General features: G+C 41.9%; 1 protein-coding gene across 3 annotated transcripts in view; it reads right to left on the minus strand.

The window, feature by feature from the left end:
• The window catches only part of NRG3 (neuregulin 3), a 611,141-nt gene that overhangs the window by 91,156 nt on the left and 499,851 nt on the right, over positions 1 to 20,134 (minus strand). The window contains exons 4-5 of one of the 3 annotated variants that reach the window (XM_081004950.1): positions 15,533 to 15,559; positions 14,204 to 14,395 (exon numbers count right to left, since the gene is read on the minus strand). The exons of 1 other annotated variant lie outside the window; for it this stretch is intronic. In XM_081004950.1, the coding sequence (XP_080861076.1) occupies positions 14,204 to 14,395; positions 15,533 to 15,559 (219 nt within the window). The remainder of the gene's footprint in view (positions 1 to 14,203; positions 14,396 to 15,532; positions 15,560 to 20,134) is intronic. One more of the 3 variants, XM_081004951.1, reaches the window with a different exon arrangement.

Consider the following 20,134-nt stretch of genomic DNA (forward strand, 5'->3'; position numbering starts at 1 on the left):
GACCGCAAAATAAAGAACTGAAACCAAGAGAGAGAGTAGTTTTATTTAGACTCAGCATACACATCAGCAAACAACAACAACAACATTAGCCACATAACAGCACATTTTCTTCTCTTGCATTCCACTTCCTCTGAAAAGAAAATAAAAACATTTTTTAAAAGCAAACAGTTGACTAAGATTTTTCAATTTCAATTGTCTAAATTGTTTTTCCAGTTAACAAAAACAAAAACAAGCAAACAAAAACTCCTGGTGGATGCATATTACTTTCTTTTCTGTCCCATATGCAGTCCCGGCGCCCACTATTTCTAAGCTGAAAATCCTTCCCTCCCCAATTTACTGATTCATTCTAAGCTGGCAGATTTGTGGTGCATTTCAGCGATCTACCCCCCAAGTGGTTTGGGGACACAAGATGACTGGGTAGCGCCATCATTTTGCCTTTCATTCTTTTGTTAAGGTGTTGTTTTGATGCTGCCATAAGCAGCACTGGCAAGTCGTGTGAGAGTATTGCCGCAAGGGAGTCGAGAATGGCACTTAGGCAGTTGGCTCCACTGCCATTTGGATCTCCTTCCATCTCACCCCATGTCCAAAATTTGGGGCGGGAAAGCTCTCATATTAGAACCTTGGGCTTGCTTTCTCCTTCCACACTTACCTGCAGGAAATTATCTTCTTTCAGCTTGTTACTTTTTTTCCACGGAGGAGAGAGCCATCATGGCTATTAGCCCTTATGCCTATGCTCTGCCGCTGCAGTAAGGAGGGATTATGCTTAATACCCGTTGCTGGAAGCCACAGGAAGGCAGAGTGATTGGGGCTTGAATTCTGCTTGTGGGTTTCCTGCAGGCATCTGGTTGGCCATTATGAAAACAGGATGCTGGATTAGATAGGCTGCTGGCCTGATCCAGCAGGCCCTTCTTATGTTCTGACTTGAAACAAGACTTTACTGGAAGCTAAAAGCATGGGCTTTATATGAATCTGGTTGCCTCTCCCAAGCTTCACTGCATGTGTTGTTTGAAATAGTCCTAAGGTAGTGCTGGTCTCCTATCCTCTTGATTACAGGAATGATTAGGTGGAACCCTGAAGAGTTTAAATAATTTAATCATGTAACACTATAAAATGAATTCATACATGTTATTCTGGGGTTTACCATTTCGCTGTAGCTGGATGCAAAATGCAAGATGCAGTTGCTTTCTAGCCGAAGCACATGATGTGATGGTGGAGAATCAGTCCTGGATGCGTGAATGTAACAAAAATGTTGACATCTTCTAGATTCCTATCGGGAAAACCTGTGCCCCTAAGAGCAGAGAATAAAAATTAACACATTTAAACTGAAACAAAGTAGAATGTGTACAAAACAGGCTGTGTCTCTACTTACCTTTGTAGGAAATGTCAAATCCCAGGAAAATGCACCAGCAGTAACTGTGCTGCTTCTCTTCTGACCACGTGTCTGGGACTGAATATTTCACCATGAGTTAAACAAAACCTTAACTGAGAAGAAATGTCACTTAGAGAAGAGTCAGTGTTACAAGATAGGGCCAAGTCTTCCTGTGATCTTCATGCTTTTAAAGTTCTAATCCAGAAACCCACTGCTCTCAAGAATACTTGTACACATGGATGAATGTTAATTTGAAGCTCTTTCATTTCTTATTTTTCCAATCCTATATTCATTTCTCCACATTTCCACATCAGTCTGTAAATTTCTTTAGAAGTTCAGCATTTGAGTGCATTTTTTCCCTAATATAATATTTTTTGTACATGCACTTTTGAAAAAAATGCACATTTCTGTAAGCAATTCCCCCTAATGTGATATTGCAATGTTATATTCATTAATGTATGCATTTTTAAACCATTGCTTAGTTGGAGACCTGCAACACAAAATCTGTGTGAATTTCAGAGGATAATCATGTCTAGGTTCATATACAGTTTCAAGAAAAGCAAATTATATAGTTTATCATTAAAAATGTAAAGAAAATCAAATTTCTCTCCCATCCCTAATTATGTCAGTTGAAATCCAAACTCGTCCAAGCAAACGTGTTCCGAATCTAAGTACTTAGCAGCTTCTTTCTCATAAATCCTCACCAATGTTGAAATCTGAAATGCATTCTTAAAACACATAAACTACTATTCCTTAAAAAGCACTTGAGACAATGAGCAGCATTTTTTAAAGACTGTATTAATTTCATCATTAATGGAGAGCTGGTGTGATTTAGTGAAGTGAGTAGGCTTATGAGAAGGCCTGTGAAGGAGGAAGTTCCTACTCCACTGCTTCTTCTGCCAAGAACTCAGTTGGTGGCCTTAAGAACATAGGAAGCTGTCTTATACAAATCAGGCCATTGATCCACTTGGTTTGGCATTGTCTATACTGACAGGCAGTGTACATACAGGAACAATAACAGCCCACATCTGAAAGGGTTCCACCTTTGAACACTCAAAACCTCCATACAAATGCTAAGCATTACTACTAATCTCTGCAGGAATGGCTTTCCAACTGTTGACTTCATAATATTCCCCTGAATTCCACTACTTGGAGAATGCTCCTGATTGGTTCCTTTGAAGATGACTCACCTTACATCATGTTGACATCTGGTAAATGACAGATGGGCAGTCCCGCCTATCTGCCAAAGTGATCTGCAGGAGGTCAGGGTGAGCTCAAGTTCCGGCCTGCTAGGTGGATCCTGTTTTCCATTCCTGGACTAAATGCCTATTCCCTGATCTCATGCTTGGTATCATTTTGGAGGACTCCCTGCCTGTTAGGTAGACTTTCTTCTAAATCCCCCTGTCAGGACTGGATTTTCAGTATGAACAAACATTCTGAGAAATAGATAACATAATTAATTGCTTTTAGCTGTCATCATTCCTAAGTCATCTATCAAGCACCGTCAATTTCTTTGTACATGATGTTGATAGCAGCAGAATTAAAGTGTTGTTAATATAATGTATTTGTTACCTTCTAACATGAGTCACACTTTTGTGATAGTGAATTCTTAAGTATCTAGAGAAAAAAACTATGTAAGTCTTGCAGCTCATCACAAATTCCCAGTGTCATATCCTTGGTATTTCTAATGTCAAATCCTTTGTACTGTTACAGACTTATCATGCCAGACAGCAAGATGGACAGAGTAACAAGCAGGGCAGGCAAATATATTTAATGTCTTGTGCAGCTGAATTTTTGGTTGCAAAATAGCATATATCGTTTGAAGAGTTTTGCTGATCTCATCATTAGCAGGGGCAACCTCTGTGGCTTGGTAAAATTAAAGTTTGACCGTAACCACTGACGTTATAATTCAAGGTGACCAATTAAATTTAGCTAAGCATGTCATGTACTTTCAGAGCCTGATTCCCAGTGTTACTGCAGTAATGTTCGCTTGCAATTATCCGTGTGCTTAGAAATGGGGGAGGTTGGTACACATTAGCCAAGGGAGGAAAACGAAAGAAAGGAAAGCACTGATTTTCACTTCTCCCCTGCCTTCCAGAAGTGCCTGCAAATGAAACAAAGGCACCCTTTCCCTTTTCTCCCACCCTCACGTTTTTGCATGCAACCTTTAGCTGAAGTTTAGTTAGACACATTTGGTGGAGGGGAGAGGGGAGGCAATGATGTTTTTTGTAGGCAAAAATTGTACCTCCAATGTTGAAGTCTTAATATTGTGTTGAGGTTTCTTTGGGAAGTAATGGTCTCCTCTTAAATATGGTTCTGAGGTTGTTGTTTTTTATGAATGTCAGCATTAATAATAATAATAATAATAATAATAATAATAATTTTTTTTTTACTTATATCCTGCCCTCCCCGGACAAAGCCGGGCTCAGAGTGGCTAACAACAAGTAAAAATAGCACAGTGTACATAAAACCACACAGTCAATTAATTAAAATACATTCTAAAATCAATTCAAAATCAAATTAATGGCAACCATTGGGGTAGAGTTCTATGAGAGTTCTATGATTACAGAAGGAGAGAGGGGGTCAGACTGTGCCGTGACCAAAGGCCTGGTGAAACAACTCCATCTTGCAGGCCCTGAGGAAAGATGTCAAGTCCCGCAGGGCCCTAGTCTCTTGTGACAGAGTGTTCCACCAGATCGCTCGGGGGTCACATAACTAGCACCACTTCCCCCTTTTAGCTTTTTTCCCTTCATTTTTTTGCAAAAACCTTCCCTTGTTGACTGTTACCCTCACTTTCAGTCACTTCTTTGCATGACCAAATAGTGCTGATCTCGTAACATTATCCCATTCACTGAGTGATCTCTGTTCATACTCAGTTGATCAGCTCAGAAAGGAGGAAGAAACAGTAGGAAGTGAAAAGGCAGTACCAAAAAGGTTGAAAAGGAAAAAGATGAATATTCACACAAACAAGGCTTGACTTGGGAACTCCTCTATCTATAGGGCCCATATGAGGTTTAACCAGTGACAACTATCCCTTCTCAGAGAAACTGGATTCTGAACCTTTTGCTGTTGACAGTTTTGTTCCTCATGTAGTTGGAATGTTACAAACCATCACATCAGCTCAGCTCATTAGTGCCAGAGGCTTCATTGTCAAAAATACAATATAGCATAACTGACATTTCATTTTTTGATTATAAAACTCACAGAACAGACCCAGAGACGCACCTCCCAACATAACCCAGACTAATTTTCCAACATGGAACATGAAGGATTTTGCTGAATTTTTTCCTGAGTGGCACTAATAAGATTCAAATAAACCTTTAGGAAGATTTATATATGCTAAGCTCTATTTCAGTAATCTTGACATTGTAAAAATGCCAGATGCCAGTTTGTTCGGGGGAAACACCTGCTGAAGTGCTATATTCACGCTAGGGCAATATTTAGTTTAGAGTCACACATGGTCTGGCTTTATGCCTTTCGTGCATAAAATTGTTTATGGTTTATGCTGTTGACATTGGTTTGGTCACAGGCTTGGGAGGATGCTCCTTCAGAATAACAATTGCATTTCGACTGCCAGTGAAATGTTCCACCCTGCCATGGTTCAGAAAGGATTGGAATAACAGTGAGTTTGCACAGTCCATGTAAGTGGTAAAGATATTTGCATCAGGGAGAAGAAACATGCAAATTCTGCTTTTAAAGAGCTTTCTCTTCCCCACTCCACGATTTAATGTTCTCTGGCTGTCCCTATTAAAATTTAAAACATACATTTGGATTTAAGCCCTCTGCCCCCAAGTCTCTAGAAAGCCATTCTACTTCTGAGTGGGATGGTGTTGCGGTCAGATCACGTGGCCTCCACACACAGCAGAGGCTGGCGAAGCCCCGCATCATGGCTCCCGGCTGGCCAATCCGGTTGGCCGGGGGCATGGCTTACTCCAGGGGTCAGTAAACGTTTTCAGCAGGGGGCTGGTCCACTGTCCCTCAGACCTTATGGGGGGCCGGACTATATTTTCGAAAAAAGAAAGAAAAAAGAACGAATTCCTATGCCCCACAAATCACCCAGAGATGCATTTTAAATAAAAGGACAAATTCTACTCATGTAACAACACCAGGCAGGCCCCACAAATCACCCAGAGATGCATTTTAAATAAAAGGACACATTCTACTAATGTAAAAACACGCTGATTCCCGGACCGTCTGTGAGCTGGATTTAAAAGGCAATTGGGCCGGATCCGCCCCCCAGGCTTCAGTTTTTTTCAGAAATCCATGCTGACTATTGGCGATCACAGCATTCCTTTCTAGGTGCTCACAGAATGCTTAATGATCTGCTCCAGAATCTTCCCTGGTATTGATGTCAGACTGACTGGGCGGTAATTATTTGGGTCCTCTCTTATCCCCTTTTTGAAAATAGGGACAACATTTGCCCTCCTCCAGTCTGCCGGGACTTCGCCTGTTCTCCAGGAATTCTCAAAGATGACTGCCAGTGGTTCTGAGATCACATCTGCCAGTTCTTTTAATACTCTTGGATGCAGTTCATCTGGCCCTGGAGACTTGAATACATCTAAACTAGCCAAGTATTCTTGTACTATCTCCTTAGTTATTCTGGGCTGTGTTTCCTCTGCTGAATCATTTGCTCCAAATTCTTCAGGTCGGGCATTGTTTTCTTTATCGGAGAAGACTGAGGCAAAGAAGGCATTGAGGAGTTCAGCCCTTTCTGTGTCCCCTGTTTGCATTTCACCATCTTCTCCTCTGAGTGACCCCACTGTTTCTTTGTTCTTCCTTTTGCTACGAACATACCCATAAAAGCCTTTTTTGTTGCTTTTAACCTCTCTAGCAAGCCTGAGTTCATTCTGTGCTTTAGCTTTTCTGACTTTGTGTCTACACGTGCTGGCTATTTGTTTGAATTCCTCTTTGGTGGTTTCCCCCCTTTTCCATTTTTTGTACACATCCTTTTTTAATCTTAACTCAGTTAAAAGTTCTTTAGATAGCCACCCTGGCTTCTTTAGGAACCTTCCATGTTTCCGTCTCATTGGTATTGCCTGAAGTTGTGCTTTTACTATCTCCCTCTTAACAAACTCCCAGCCATCATGAACTCCCTTTCCTTTTAGTATTACTGTCCATGGGATCTCACCCAGCACTTCCCTAAGTTTTATGAAGTCGGCTTTCTTAAAGTCAAGAAATTAAGTCCTAGTATGCTTGGCTGCTCCTTTCCGCTGTATAGGAAACTTCAGAAGAGCATGATCACTCGCGCCTAATGATCCTTCCACTTCTACCCCACTAATCAGGTCATCAACATTGGTTAGGACCAAATCTAAAATGGCTGTTCCTCTTGTTGCTTCTCCCACTTTCTGGACAATGAAGTTGTTTGCAAGGCCAGTGAGGAATCTGTTTGACCTTATGCTCTTGGCTGAGTTTGACATCCAACAAATATCCGTGTAATTGAAGTCCCCCATTACTACTATCTCCCTTCCTTTTGCATGCTTGGCCATCTGTTCCAGGAAGGCATCATCTATGTCCTCCGTTTGGCTTGGGGATCTATAGTAAACTCCCACAATGAGGTCACTGTTATTCTTCTCTCCCTTAATTTTGACCCAAATGCTCTCACTTTGGCTTTGAGCTTCTAAATCTTGGCTCTCTTCACAGGTATACACATCCCTGACATATAACGCCACTCCTCCTCCTTTCTTATCTGGTCTGTTTCTCTGAAATAGATTGTATCCCTCCATTATTACATTCCAGTCGTGGGACTTATCCCACCAGGTTTCAGTGATGCCTATTATGTCATATTTAGTTTGCTGTACCAAGAACTCAAGCTCATCCTGTTTATTTCCCATGCTTTGCGCATTAGTGTACAGACATTGAAGTCCATTAATCATTCCCCCGTGTCTCTTATTTAAGGATTTTTTCCTCCCACCACTAGGTCTGCGTGCTATTTGCTCCATTTGGTCTATGACATTTGGATGATCATCTTCATCAATTGATAGACTCCTACCTTCAGGAGCACTGTCTCCCTCCCCCACATTAGTCAGTTTAAAGCCCTCCTGATGAGGTTTCTGAGATTTTTGGCAAAAACATTCCTCCCAACCGTTGTGAGGTGCAGCCCATCGCTTGCCAGAAGCCCATCTTCAAGAAACTGCAGTCCGTGATCTAAGAATCCAAACCGTTCCTGTTTACACCATTTGCGAAGGGGGCTTACCTTTGTGTAAAGTCATTTATGATTGGATAGCACAGTGTTAATAAGTACTAAATTGTACCCCTATTTTAATCTACTGTCAAGGAGTAATTATATATATATTAGGAGACATCTGAAGGCAGTCCTGTATAGTTTTACTATGTTTTTATATATGCTGAAAGCCTGGCTGAGGCAACCCATTCAGATGGGCAGGGTACAGATAAATAACAATAACAACAACTACTAGTACTCAATTATTATTTACAGGTTTCCCCTCCTTATCCTGCCTTTGTTCATTCACTTTTCACTCTCGCCTCTCCCATTCATCCATTCTCTCCCTTCTCCTCTGCCTTTGCTATTTTCACACACTGTTTGCAGTGTCGTCGACATACTTGGGACACAGGTATCTCTCTCCTTTTCTCTTCTTTATTTCACACTTTTTGTAGCAGACCCGAAATAGGGAGATGCAGCCTGCCATCTTTACTTCCTAACAAGTGTGCTTGTGTGATACAGGTGTTTGCAAACAACTGTTTGCCACATTCAAATTTTTGCATTTTCATATGTACAGTTAGATAGCTTCAGTGTATATATACAGTGGTACCTCGGTTTACAAACAGCCCTGTTTACAAACTATTTGGTTTATGAACTGCACAAAACTGGAAGTAGGTGTTCCGATTAGCAAACTTTACCTCAGTCTCCGAACGGAAGCCGAATGGTGGAAGGGCACCGGCGGCGGAAGGCCTCATTAGGGAAAGCATGCCTCAGTTTAAGAACGGATTCAGTATAAGAACGGACTTCCGGAACGGATTAAGTTCATAAACCAAGGTACCACTGTATAAGCTGTGGCTCTCCCAATGTTAGTGCTAATTTAGGCCATCCCCCCCCCCCCCCCCGCATATGAAGCTTCAAGGAGTCTTTGCTCCAGTGAGGTTTGCCATGTGCACATAAAACCCATGTTACAAATGCATCAGCCTTGCTTTCTCTCCCTCATGATGTGGGAAAGTGGTGTGAAGTTTGTTCACATCACATATTTGGAAACCCTCTACATTTTAAATTAAAGCAGTGCTTTTCCAACCTCTTTATCTTTGAGGAACTCCTCCCATATCAGCATCTAACAAACCTGCATGCATTAGCCACAGAAGCATCACATATTGCAAGGGATTCTGGGAATGTTCTAGATTTCACAGTTGCTTCTCATTGGGTGACGGGTCAGGTCTGCTGCCTGTTTGTTGGGTCTCAACAAAATAAGATAACATTCGAGGCCACACCCTACTCTCTTGTGTCACTGTACCCTGCTGGGGAAGATTAGAGGAGGTGAGCACCCTGTTTTCCCAAGGAAAGTTAAGCACCATTAGGGATGAGGGAATCATCTGCTAAACGCAGATTCCAAAGTAGGCTCACCTGCTTCAATTCAAGTGGATCATGACTTTGGTCAGTTCACAGTCTACTTCAGAATCCACAGTATTACTGATTCCTTTACAAGGACATACAGGGGTTGCTCACTGCCCCCATTCCTCTAAAAATGTTTTTGAAATATACTCGGAGTTGAGTGTGAATTTCATGCTCTTTATTCAGCTTATAGTAGCAATGAATGAAACTTTACACAATGGGCCCCGAGTGATTGGTTAATTCCAGGCTGCTCCTGTAGGCCAATCAGGTTGAGGATTCACCTCCTCCAGAAGCCTGATTGGCTGCTCCTGCAGACCAATCAAGTTGCTGATTCACTTCATCCAGGAGCCTGATTGGCTGCTCCTGCAGGCCAATCAGGTCACTGATTCACTTCCACCTGGAGCTGGATTGGGTGGCTCCTGTGGACCAATCAGACTGCTGCGTTCTGGATCCTATTGTTCTAGGATGTTAATGGTTTCAGAACTCACAGAGTTAAAGAGTTCTGGTGACGTCTCTTTCCTGAGGCGTGGTTAGAAACACTTAAGGGAGGGGTTTTGACTCTAAGTGTTTCAGTCTGACTCTCGGACGCCATGCGAGAGGGAGAATGTGTCAGTTCTCGCCAGGTCTGAAGATTTACACCGGACAAGAGTGTAAACAGAGACTGAACATGGAGCCTGGCACACTTCCCTTGCGAAACTCTGCAAGCTATCCGTGCCTCCTGCAAAAGTCCTCCTCAGGCCTCTCTCTCTTGCCGGTAGCAGAGCGTAACACAGCGGTGAGAAGCAAAGTGCAGCACGTGTGGAATAAATCAGAGGAGATAAGGACTGCCTTGTGTCTGCTCTGATTTATTCCACACGTGCTGCACTTTGCTTCTCACCGCTGTGTTACGCTCTGCTACCGGCAAGAGAGAGAGGCCTGAGGAGGACTTTTGCAGGAGGCACGGATAGCTTGCAGAGTTTCGCAAGGGAAGTGTGCCAGGCTCCATGTTCAGTCTCTGTTTACACTCTTGTCCGGTGTAAATCTTCAGATAGGATTCAGCTCAGTACATAACAGTTTTTCTTCTCTTTCTTTCTTTTCAAAATAGAGTAGCCAGTCACCCACAGCCTAGAGCAGCTAATACATGGAGCTCCTTGCTGCTGCACACTTTGGGTGCAGATCCAGTAAGTGCTCTGGCATTTGATACATCCCATCTCTCTCCAGAGGAACTTTGTTGGGGGGAAAACATGGCTGCCCCTCCCTGACACATTTTTCTGTCAAATTCTGCCTGAGGGTGGCAAAACGCTAGCACATTCCATCTCTCCCTGTGGGACTCGCTGCTGTATTCTCAAAGTGTGAGGCATCAAGGAGTCCCCCACACAACCCACTCCAGGCTGCGAGCTACCTTATGTCCTATTTGGAAAAGTTCAAAAGAAGATTTTGTTTTATTTGGGGGTTGAGGCCAGTATGCAACCCTCAGAGTACCTTGTAAGAACTTCACTTTTTATGTTTCTGCAGGATTTCCCTTTAAAACTCCACCTGGAAAGTCACATGAATTGCTGGGATGCACTAGGCTTAAATGGGCCCATCCATCCCTTTGCACCATTACACCATTAATAAGAAGTGCCCAATAAAGGAATCTCAGGGTTTGTGGAACACTGGTTTAAAGTATTGCAAAGGATTATATGTGGTAATCTAAACATATCTTCAAAAAATACCCAGTACCCACTATTGCTGGCTCCCAAAATGTCAACTGATAAGCAGTACATGAAATTATTACTATTATTTTCTGTGGGAAATGAAAGCTGCAGCCCTATATACAGTTACTCGCACGTAAGTCCCGTTGAATGCAGTGGGACTTACTTCTAAGACGACATGCACAGGACTGCACTAAAGAAACATTTTATTTTATTTTATTATTTTTTTTGTAGAAAACAAACATAATAGAAGCCAGTGTCCAAATCCTTTCAAATAAGCTAACTTCCCACTCACAGTTTAACAGCTGTTTGCTCTGATTTTTATAAGGTTCCCTCACGAGTGTGTCAAAACAATGCTTTACTTCATGTCACCATTAGCATAGCTGTAAACAAACTGAGCCGGTGGTGGGAGAGCTTCTGTCTGAAATAATATGGGTAAGTGACATGTTTCGCTTGTGATTTTTTTTCCTGGAGAATTTTAGCTGACTCTGTGCCTTGAGCATTTCAGACACTCTCAAAAGGGATTAGGCAAAGTGTCAAGGGAAAACACTGACAGAGCTGTGTTTTCTAACCCAGAGAGGCATTGGCTTGTGATTGCTAAAAACAACAACAACAACAACAACAACAACAACAACGTTATATTATCTGATAGGCATTCACTGACGCATGAGGCTTTGCCCTACAAAACACAGCCCTCCCATTGGTTTCTACAATCTCACACCAGTTACATATCTAAGCTATGAGGATTCAGGTCTTGTAGACTAAAACACCATAGCCTAAGACACACTGGCACAGGCATTAGCAGGTGCCTGCAAAGATACAGCAGTGTTTTGCAAGATCCAATTTGGGCAGATCTAACTTCCTATTCTTGAGAATCAACTGCCATTCCTATTCTAAGAGCTTGCAGTATGAGCCAAAAATGGCTTAGAAGACCATTTTGCGACATATTTTTGTTTTCTTTTGGAGACTGTTGAGTCAAATATCCTCCTCAGTTTCTCCACCTGAGAAAAGGGTGCAGAATTTCAGGATACAGTTAATATAATTTGGAATTATTTGACTATGGTTAGAGGCAGCAAGGGGTTTGGTTCTAATCCTTCCATTACTCTACTTTTAGTCCACTGTTTCCTCCATCCATCAATATGAGCTAATAATAGAGTCTCGTGCAATATTATGCAAACCAGAATTTCTCAAAGGGAAGTTTTCAGGGGTGGGGAGAATGCTGGAGTATTTCAACTCTATGCAACTCTATCACCTCAACTTTATTTGGAAAGAAAAGGCCCTGTTGCTTTGCTCTTCAGATGTTTAACCATGTGTACTTTTAGAAGGGAAATTTGAGAAATATTGTCCCGTTTTTCTTCTAATGCCTAAAACAGATTGTGCATACAGATTATTGTCTCATGCCTGGTGCTTAGATCATTGGAAAGAGACCTGCTGAAGGTAGAAGAAAGCTGAAATTCTACACACACTTACCTAGGAGTAAATCCCACTGAAGTCAAGGCAACTTATTTCCAAGTTAACAGCTATAGTATTGTGTAGTAGAAGGCCCTTGTTGTTGTTCCTTTAATCAGTTCTAAGATGCCTGTTGTTTGTAATCTTTGTGGCACCACTTCCATGTCCACCCCTAATACGGAACTGCATATCTCTGTGTGACCATATGATTAACTTCACATTATCATGAATATGTATTTTAATTTTTAAATCTTTCACTTCCTCAGTTCCTTGAAATTCATCATCATATCCATTGCCTCATCCTTTGGCAATGTGTTTGCTTTGCAGGTAGGCTTGATGATGTTCAGAGCAATGGCTGCTCCTTAAACAGAGAGCCTTAATTTCCTTCAGCTCTGAAAACAGTAGTAGTACTGTACTCAGTATTTTAAATTTTTGCCATAGTAGTAAATGTGCATTAAATTTGGATTTTCACCGTGGACTCATATGATCCACTGTAATGGTTGCATGTTCAAGTGTGGAACAGTTACTGCTTCAGTTCTCCCAATATTGCTTCATCTAGAATGTTTACAGTTCTTCCTTATCAACATGCACTTATATTTCAGTGTTTCTCATGTAAACAGTTGCTTTGGGCTGCCTGTATCTTTCTCAGTATTCTTCGGTGTTGTCTTCATTCCAAAAACATAATCTTATTCATTGCCCAGCTCTTGAATTCTTTGATTTGCTTGAAGCTGTGCTGTGTTTGTAGGCCTTTGCTTCTTTTGTGTCTTTAGGCATACTTTAAGAATAAATTCCCTTTCCCCCAGAAAACTCCATACTTTCCCATATGCAGGGAATGGGTTTTATGGAAATCATCCCCACCCCAGAAGGGCAAGCTTCCTTTTCTGTCTCAGCCTCAGTACTTGATTTGCTTATTTTTGGCTACTATCCTATACCCACTTACCTGAAAATAGACTCCATTGAACTCAGTGGGACTTACTTTTGAGAATACATCTGTAGCAGGCATGTCCAACTCTGACTGTGATCTACTCCCAGTCTAATAAAACTGGGAGTGATCTACCCACTGATATTGCACATAGTTGTTGAGCTTTTTTTGGGGGGGGGAGCCAAAGTTGTTGAGCTTTCTTTAGAGGAGGAGACCTAAGTTGTTGATCTTTCTTTAGGGGGAGGGACCCTTGCATTAAATAGCTCACCCAAAAGCAGGCTTCCTCAAACTCAGCCCTCCAGATGTTTTTGGCCTACAACTCCCATCATCCCTAGCTAGCCGGACCAGTGGGCAGGGATGATGGGAATTGTAGCCTCAAAACATCTGGAGGGCTGAGTTTGAGGAAGCCTGCCCGAAAGCCTGCAGCTCTCACTCATTCACACACACTAACCGCAGACGCAGGAAAAGAAGGCATTCACTAAAGCGCCGGCGCAATCGACCATTTTCGACAATGAACGCCACAGGATCGACTGGTGGACCACGATTGACTGGTTGGACATGCCTGATTGCACATTTAGGCAGCGATCACATGGACCTTAAGAATAAGCTGCTCAGAACACAGTGGGAAGTATTTCTGAGTAAATATGCATAGATTTGAAATACATGCCCCTTTTTCAGTCTGCAGCTTTTGATCTTCAGTGCGGTGCCAGCCATTTGTATTTCAGTTACTTCCACATCACATGCAAGATCTAGGAGTTCTGATACTATACCACAAGCCAATGTGGTGCCCTCCAGATACAACTCCTATCAACCACAACCAGGGTGGCCAATGGTCAGGGATGATGGGAGTTGCTGTCCACCAACATTTGCACTATGTTTGCTGCTCCTGACATAGCACCAGAATTACAGAGCCTTGGCTTTGTCGGATGAGCTGAACTGTAATGTTGCATGAGCTTTGATCTGATCTCTTTATCAGTGTTTCCAAATGCTAAATGTCTCAGCCTCATATAGTATTCATCTATTCCCTCTGCAGCTGGCCATGTAGCTTTCCCAAGCATACATATTTTAAACTCAATGTTGGCTTTAGGGTCCAAATAATCTAAAGAGGCATTTTACGTCTGCTTGGAACTTCTCCTCCTGCATAATGCAAGAGGCAAAGCTCTTTTCCTGGTATTGTTACTGTAAAGGCCAGGTATATATTTTACAGTCCTATTGTCCATTTTCTCCCTCACCTTGTACCTGCAGTGCTATCTGAATGTACTTCCCATCATGAGGACATTGGCAGTCCTCAAGAAGCCATGTTGGAAGTGGAGAACTGACATCTGCAATTTGCACCTCTTCTGTTCCCCAAAGATGGAAGCCATTTTCTTCAGTCACTTGTTTGCTTTTCCAGTCCATTTCTAGGCTTGGATTTCTCATCTGTACTGATGTGAAAAAGCACAAGCAGCCCACCTTTCAACATTTGAAAGGAAGAGCCAAAAGTCCAAATGGCTTTTGCTCAACTCAGCCCCTCTTACAGTTTTCCCTCTCCAACGGCAACCCACACAGAATATTGCAGGGGAGGAGTCAGAAAATGCCTCCCTACTTCCAATTACCCATTTTACAGAGATATGGGCTTTGTTTGCTGGCAATGGGAGGGCTGGTAGGGGAGGACCTGTTGTGTCAGGTGTGGGCAGATCCCATTTCAAGCTGGTCCTAGACTCAAAGGAATCTGGGATCAACTCTGAAATAGACCATACCCTTATGAGACAGTGGTATATGCCTCTTGAGCCTACAACTACCCCCACAGTCAATATTGCTATGTTTTACCTCATTCACCAGATAGACTATTGCAGGAAACCCTCAGTTGCTTTCAACTAACATCTTTTGATCCAACAGCCTTCAACTTGCTTTCTTTTCTCACCTCCCCTTCTTCTGTGTGAGCTGCCTTCATCTGAAGTGACAGGCACACCTTTTCAGAACATGCCACTGTACAATCAGTGTTACTGTTCTTCAAAACATGGCTTCTGTAAAAAATATATGACTGACCAGTGGCTATGAACTCATAAGGTTGAGTTTCAGTCTCTCCTTGTAAAATAGAAGGCTTTGTTTTATACGGGCACTTCTCATTTATCTTCAAAAGGATTTTCTAAAGCTCACAATACATGTTGCAATTTTTATCTTTTATCACCTTGAAACTTTTTCAGCTCAAAGTGGCTCTCTCACAGCTGCTTTTTCATTTGTGAGGAGAAAGATGCAGGGTTCCCTCATCTTTCCTTTGCTTTCTACTCAGAGATGAGATGGCAACTCAGAGAGGAAAATTTTGAGCTGAAAATGACAGAAGAGGAATCTAAAGGAGCTTCTCCCCAATCTAAGCCTGAGGTGCCCGATAACTCCTGAATGGTAGAAAGTTGTCACAAAACTTTCATTTAAACACAGCAGCTTTAGACCTTGTCACGACAAGTCATGGCAATGCTTGGAATCCTGCACAGTGCCTGAAATTCTTCCACAGAGTGTAACACAATAGATTTTTTGAGCATTTAAATATCAACAGCAAATTTAAAAGAAAATTGAAAGCTTACCCATGAATTCAATTCCTAAATGGTGAGCTATACACCAAGGAAAGCATGTAAATAAAGGACAAAAGAAAGAGAAGGTAAACATTAGTAAGGAGCCATTGAAACCAAATACATTATTTACAAGCTGTAAGCACAAAAACATTTGAGCCTCATTCATGGATGTATCAAAATTGCTAGGATGCTCCCATATAACATAGAATGCTAGAATTTGGTGCACATATAGTCCAAAAGCACTCCTGTTAATAGACAATACATATAATTGGGACATTTGTACACCTCTCCATCAAAGCAAGTGTACCCCAACATTGTTATGGAATTTCCACACTAAATCCTACATGTGTAGAATTCGTAGCACATACAGTCAAAAGATGCTGCTTCCTGGAAAACGTTGCCAAATGTATATGAAGTATATCCCCCAAAAGTTGAAGTTTTCCATGTCTCCAAAAATATATTTAAAAAAACATATATTACAATACAAGGCACCATGATTAATAAATACATTTAGAAATGACACACATTGGGGGCATGTGGGACTGCAGTGGGGGAGGAGAGGAAGGGAAAGCCCTATTATTTGTGGAAGAGAATTCTGACTTTTGCTTCAAAGGATATCCCCCACTTTAGGGTCCTTCACACCAACTAAAACCTGGAAAAAGATTATCCAAGACAATATGGTTACTTTACTTGAAATGTCTAGAAACAGTGCAGTTATACACATCTTCCTTGGTGTGTTTTTTTTCTTGTTTATGTATTTCATGCAAAAGGTTCTTTTCCTTCCCTTTCCTTCATTCTGTAGGAATTTATACTTGCAGGTATGGTAGCTGTTCTTTTGAATGACTGTACTTTAATCATAGTTATCATTGTTGTTGGCTTGATGTTTAAACAACTTACAATTGCTAGGCAACCTCAGAAATGCAGGGTACATCATGAGAGCAACAATGCAAACCTCAAAAGCTTTTCTCATAAGTGTTTCACACAATAGTTCGGCAGTGTTGGTTCAGCAATGTTCAGATGCTTCAGAATGTCCTGTACTTTCCAAAGTAGCTAAAAATAAATGCCACCTGGAAGAGAGACCTTCAGAACTCTGAATACTGATCATGTATGCTTTATATGGAATTATTTAAAATAGAACACTGCTTATCTCACAAGAAATAGCTCCAAGTGGTATCGGGAACCTTCAGAAACAAATATCTGCTTACATTATATAAGTTTTCAGCCTGGTTTTTACACTGCTATGGCTACAATCCAGCTGGAAGTTCTCTTGTAAGGCCCACATAACACACCAATCCTTTCCTGACTTGCAATTTTCACACTCCATGTCGTCCCCAGCAGTAGCTTTCCTCCCTGAAGATTTCAAATGGATGGAGAGCAACTCATTATTTGAATTTCTACTGGGTAAAAGGATCCATTTGCTTTTGATCTAGATCTCCACTTCAGTGAGACTTGTTCAGGATAACAAACCTGTGAATTGTTTCCAGGATGTGTGCTTCTTAAAGTATATGTTTATTTTATAACAAACAGCATCTGGAGAGCATCCAGTTAATAAGAGATGGACCAAATTTCATTGTGTCATTCAGACTATCAATGGCTACAGGCAAGCCCCTTGCACCCACTGAAAAGTTCACCAGGATAGCTTGAAGTTACAGAAATCCTGTTTCCATGGTGTTTTGATAGAAAATAATCATAGCGATGCATAATTTGCCAAACATTTCATATTGCCCACTGATCATTCATGCAAATAGGCTCGCTTTTTGCTGTACTTTGATCATACACAAAAGCATACACAATGGCTCTGTTGGATAGCTAGAAAGGGCTAGGCATACCTTTCACTGAAATTAATGGCTTTCACCCCAGACCACTTAATCCTACACTGTAATATTCTAAAATATATTTGTAGTGGTGGTGAGGCTGTGTGCAATGATTGACTGAAATGACAGAGTGGCTTAGGACTCTTAAGACTCTTGTTGACTTACTATGATGTCAAAGAGGTAGCAGGCTGAAAATCCTATAGGTGGAAGAGTAAGCAATAAGCAGCCTTGGAAAGGAGGACCAGAGGCCCCAGAGACATGGGTCAAAGTAAGGCAGAAAAGAGCAGGTAGAAAGGAGATGGGACTACAAGCAGGAGACGTATAGTGCCCTGGGATCCACAATTAGATTCAAATTAAGACACTATATATTTGGCTGCAAGACTCTTATCCTGTTGATTTCAGTGGGACTTAGTCATGCCTAACTTTTTCTGGATTGTATCCCAGAGATGTGGAGAATCTCATTTAAAGACATATGAACATGTGAGGTCCAAACTATGGAACTGTTAAGGGATCAGCTCTTATGCTGTGAGCTAAGGGAAGAGTCACAGCTCAGCAGGAGGGCACAGGCTTAGCATGGAAAAGGTCCCAGATGCCATCGCCAGTATCTCCCAGATTGGGCTGAGAAACACTCCTGTCTGAAACTGTGGAGAACTGCTGCTGAATAGATTGACCAATTGTTCCCATAATGGTTATTTCACTAACCATTATTTTGAAATTATAGAAATATGTGGCATTCAAACACCCAATGTGTGCTTGAAAGATAACACTCAACTACATTATGATACATGACATCCACATAAGTGTTTGTCTGAGGAAAAAATATGCTAATACTGTACAATATTTATTGTGCATGGTTTATTTGGTTTGGCAAACCAGCTGAGATACCAGTAGTTTGCTTCCTTTCCAAAATATGTTATCTGATCTCCAGGAAATGAGAAATTCAGCTATAAAGCAAGATCAAGCTATGCTCCTTTTGAAAGTCTATGCAGAAGAGCTGATAAAGAAATTTTATTTTCAAAACTGGGTCAAATATGTTACAGAAATAACAATGCTTTTCAATGGCAATCTGCCATCTCCTTCAAAGGAACAGTGGTGTATGATAACAGAGAAAGGAATACTGTTGTCTTTTCTATTAAAAAAAAGTGAATGGGAAGTTGTGTATGTTTGTGAAAGCCTATGAAAGAAGTGCTTTGTCTTAAGAACAGGCAAACAATCAGAACTGAAACAATGTTCCCCAGTCGTCAAAAGCTGAGCATGTTTGTTTGATCCCAGCCATTAAGAAGGGGAAAGAGGGTGTCACCAGTAGGATATAGGGATCCTCTCGAGAAAGCAATTCTACCCCATCTCTGGTCTTCTACAAACATGATGTCTCCCCAAAATTCTTCCTAAAGACCTTCACATTTGCTTGAATTTTGCTGCAGATTAAATTTCACTGGAAGCTAGCGGTGTCCAAACTTTTTTCAAAGAGGGCAAGATTTGATGAAGTGAAGGGCCATGGGGGCCAACCAAAGATGTTGACCTTTTTGGGGGGATTGAAGTTGTTGAGCTTCTTTTAGGATTGAAGTTGTTGAAGGTTTTTTTTTATTGGATTTTAGCCCGGGAAGTAAACTGCCACTGACTGGCAGGCCGGATTAGGCCCCCGAAATGGACTTTGGACATGCCTGCTCTAAGCAAAATGTTCCTGCTCTAGGGAGGGCGGGAACGGACACCCATTGGCACTAGAGAAACAACTTATCAAGGTTAACTAGATAGTTGCTGAAGCTGCTTGATAGTTTGATGTCAGTGATGGCTGGTACTCACTGGGAATCTTAGGGTGGAAGGCAGAGAGGTCAACTATAGGTTGATTCAGAGCCAGTGATAGGGAGAGTCAGCTAATTCGTATTTTGGTTCTGTTCCCATGCTGAATTCTCCAAGGGCAAAACTGAGGCCGAAAAGGAGGAAGCTGACAGCCGGGGCCACTCCCCGAGGTGGTTTTAGATAAGAAGGAAGACAGTTGGGGATGGTCGGGGGTGGTGGAGCAATGCTCCATTGACCCTAATGGACTACTCTCCAAATGCATGTCTCACAAGTCTTCTCTCCAGGCGTATGGGGCCAAATAAGGCTTTTATTTTGGAGCAGACATGTTTCTTTTTAGATACAGGAATAACTAAGGCCCATGATGCCACAAAACACCTAACTGGATATCTCGCAAGCCAAAGCCCCTTAGATGGAAGAGCAAGAATTCCAAGGAGGCATTTTTATAGGGAGGGAGTAAACCCCTCCTACCATTTTGCAGGCTTCATTGGGAAAACACCCCCCTATTGTATGGGCAGGTAGTCCCTCCCCCTACCTGGCCTGATCACCTTGGCAACGTCTCCCTAGGCGGGATTGGGCAACTGGCTGAGGGAGGCGGAGACCTCCAGGTATCCCACCCGGGGAAGGTGCAGCCTAGCCTGTGCTAATGATACTGCATAGGGTCCAGGGGGCTGCGTGCGAGCATGCAAAGGGTCCCCCCATTTAATATGGGGAGTGGTCATTGCAGGAGTATTCATAGGTGGCATGCCACTTGATTATTAAATGCCAAAAAATAAAGAACAATGGATAGCCATTGCATACATTCCCTGTTCATGAGCTTCCATGGACATCTCAATGGCCACTTGTGGTCTGGCCCAGCGGTGTAGTTCTTTACGTGCTTTTTTCATTTGCCAGCAGAAAGGCTAGCGTGACAGTGCTCAGATGACACCTTAACTCGACCACACAGCCAGGCTTTGTTCTTCATGAAGTTCTTTGTGCAAACAATGTGAATTTTCATTCATGCAAA

The sequence above is a fragment of the Podarcis pityusensis genome (genome assembly GCF_964106645.2).
Source record: "Podarcis pityusensis genome assembly, chromosome: 5".
Taxonomy (NCBI): Eukaryota; Metazoa; Chordata; class Lepidosauria; order Squamata; family Lacertidae; genus Podarcis; species Podarcis pityusensis.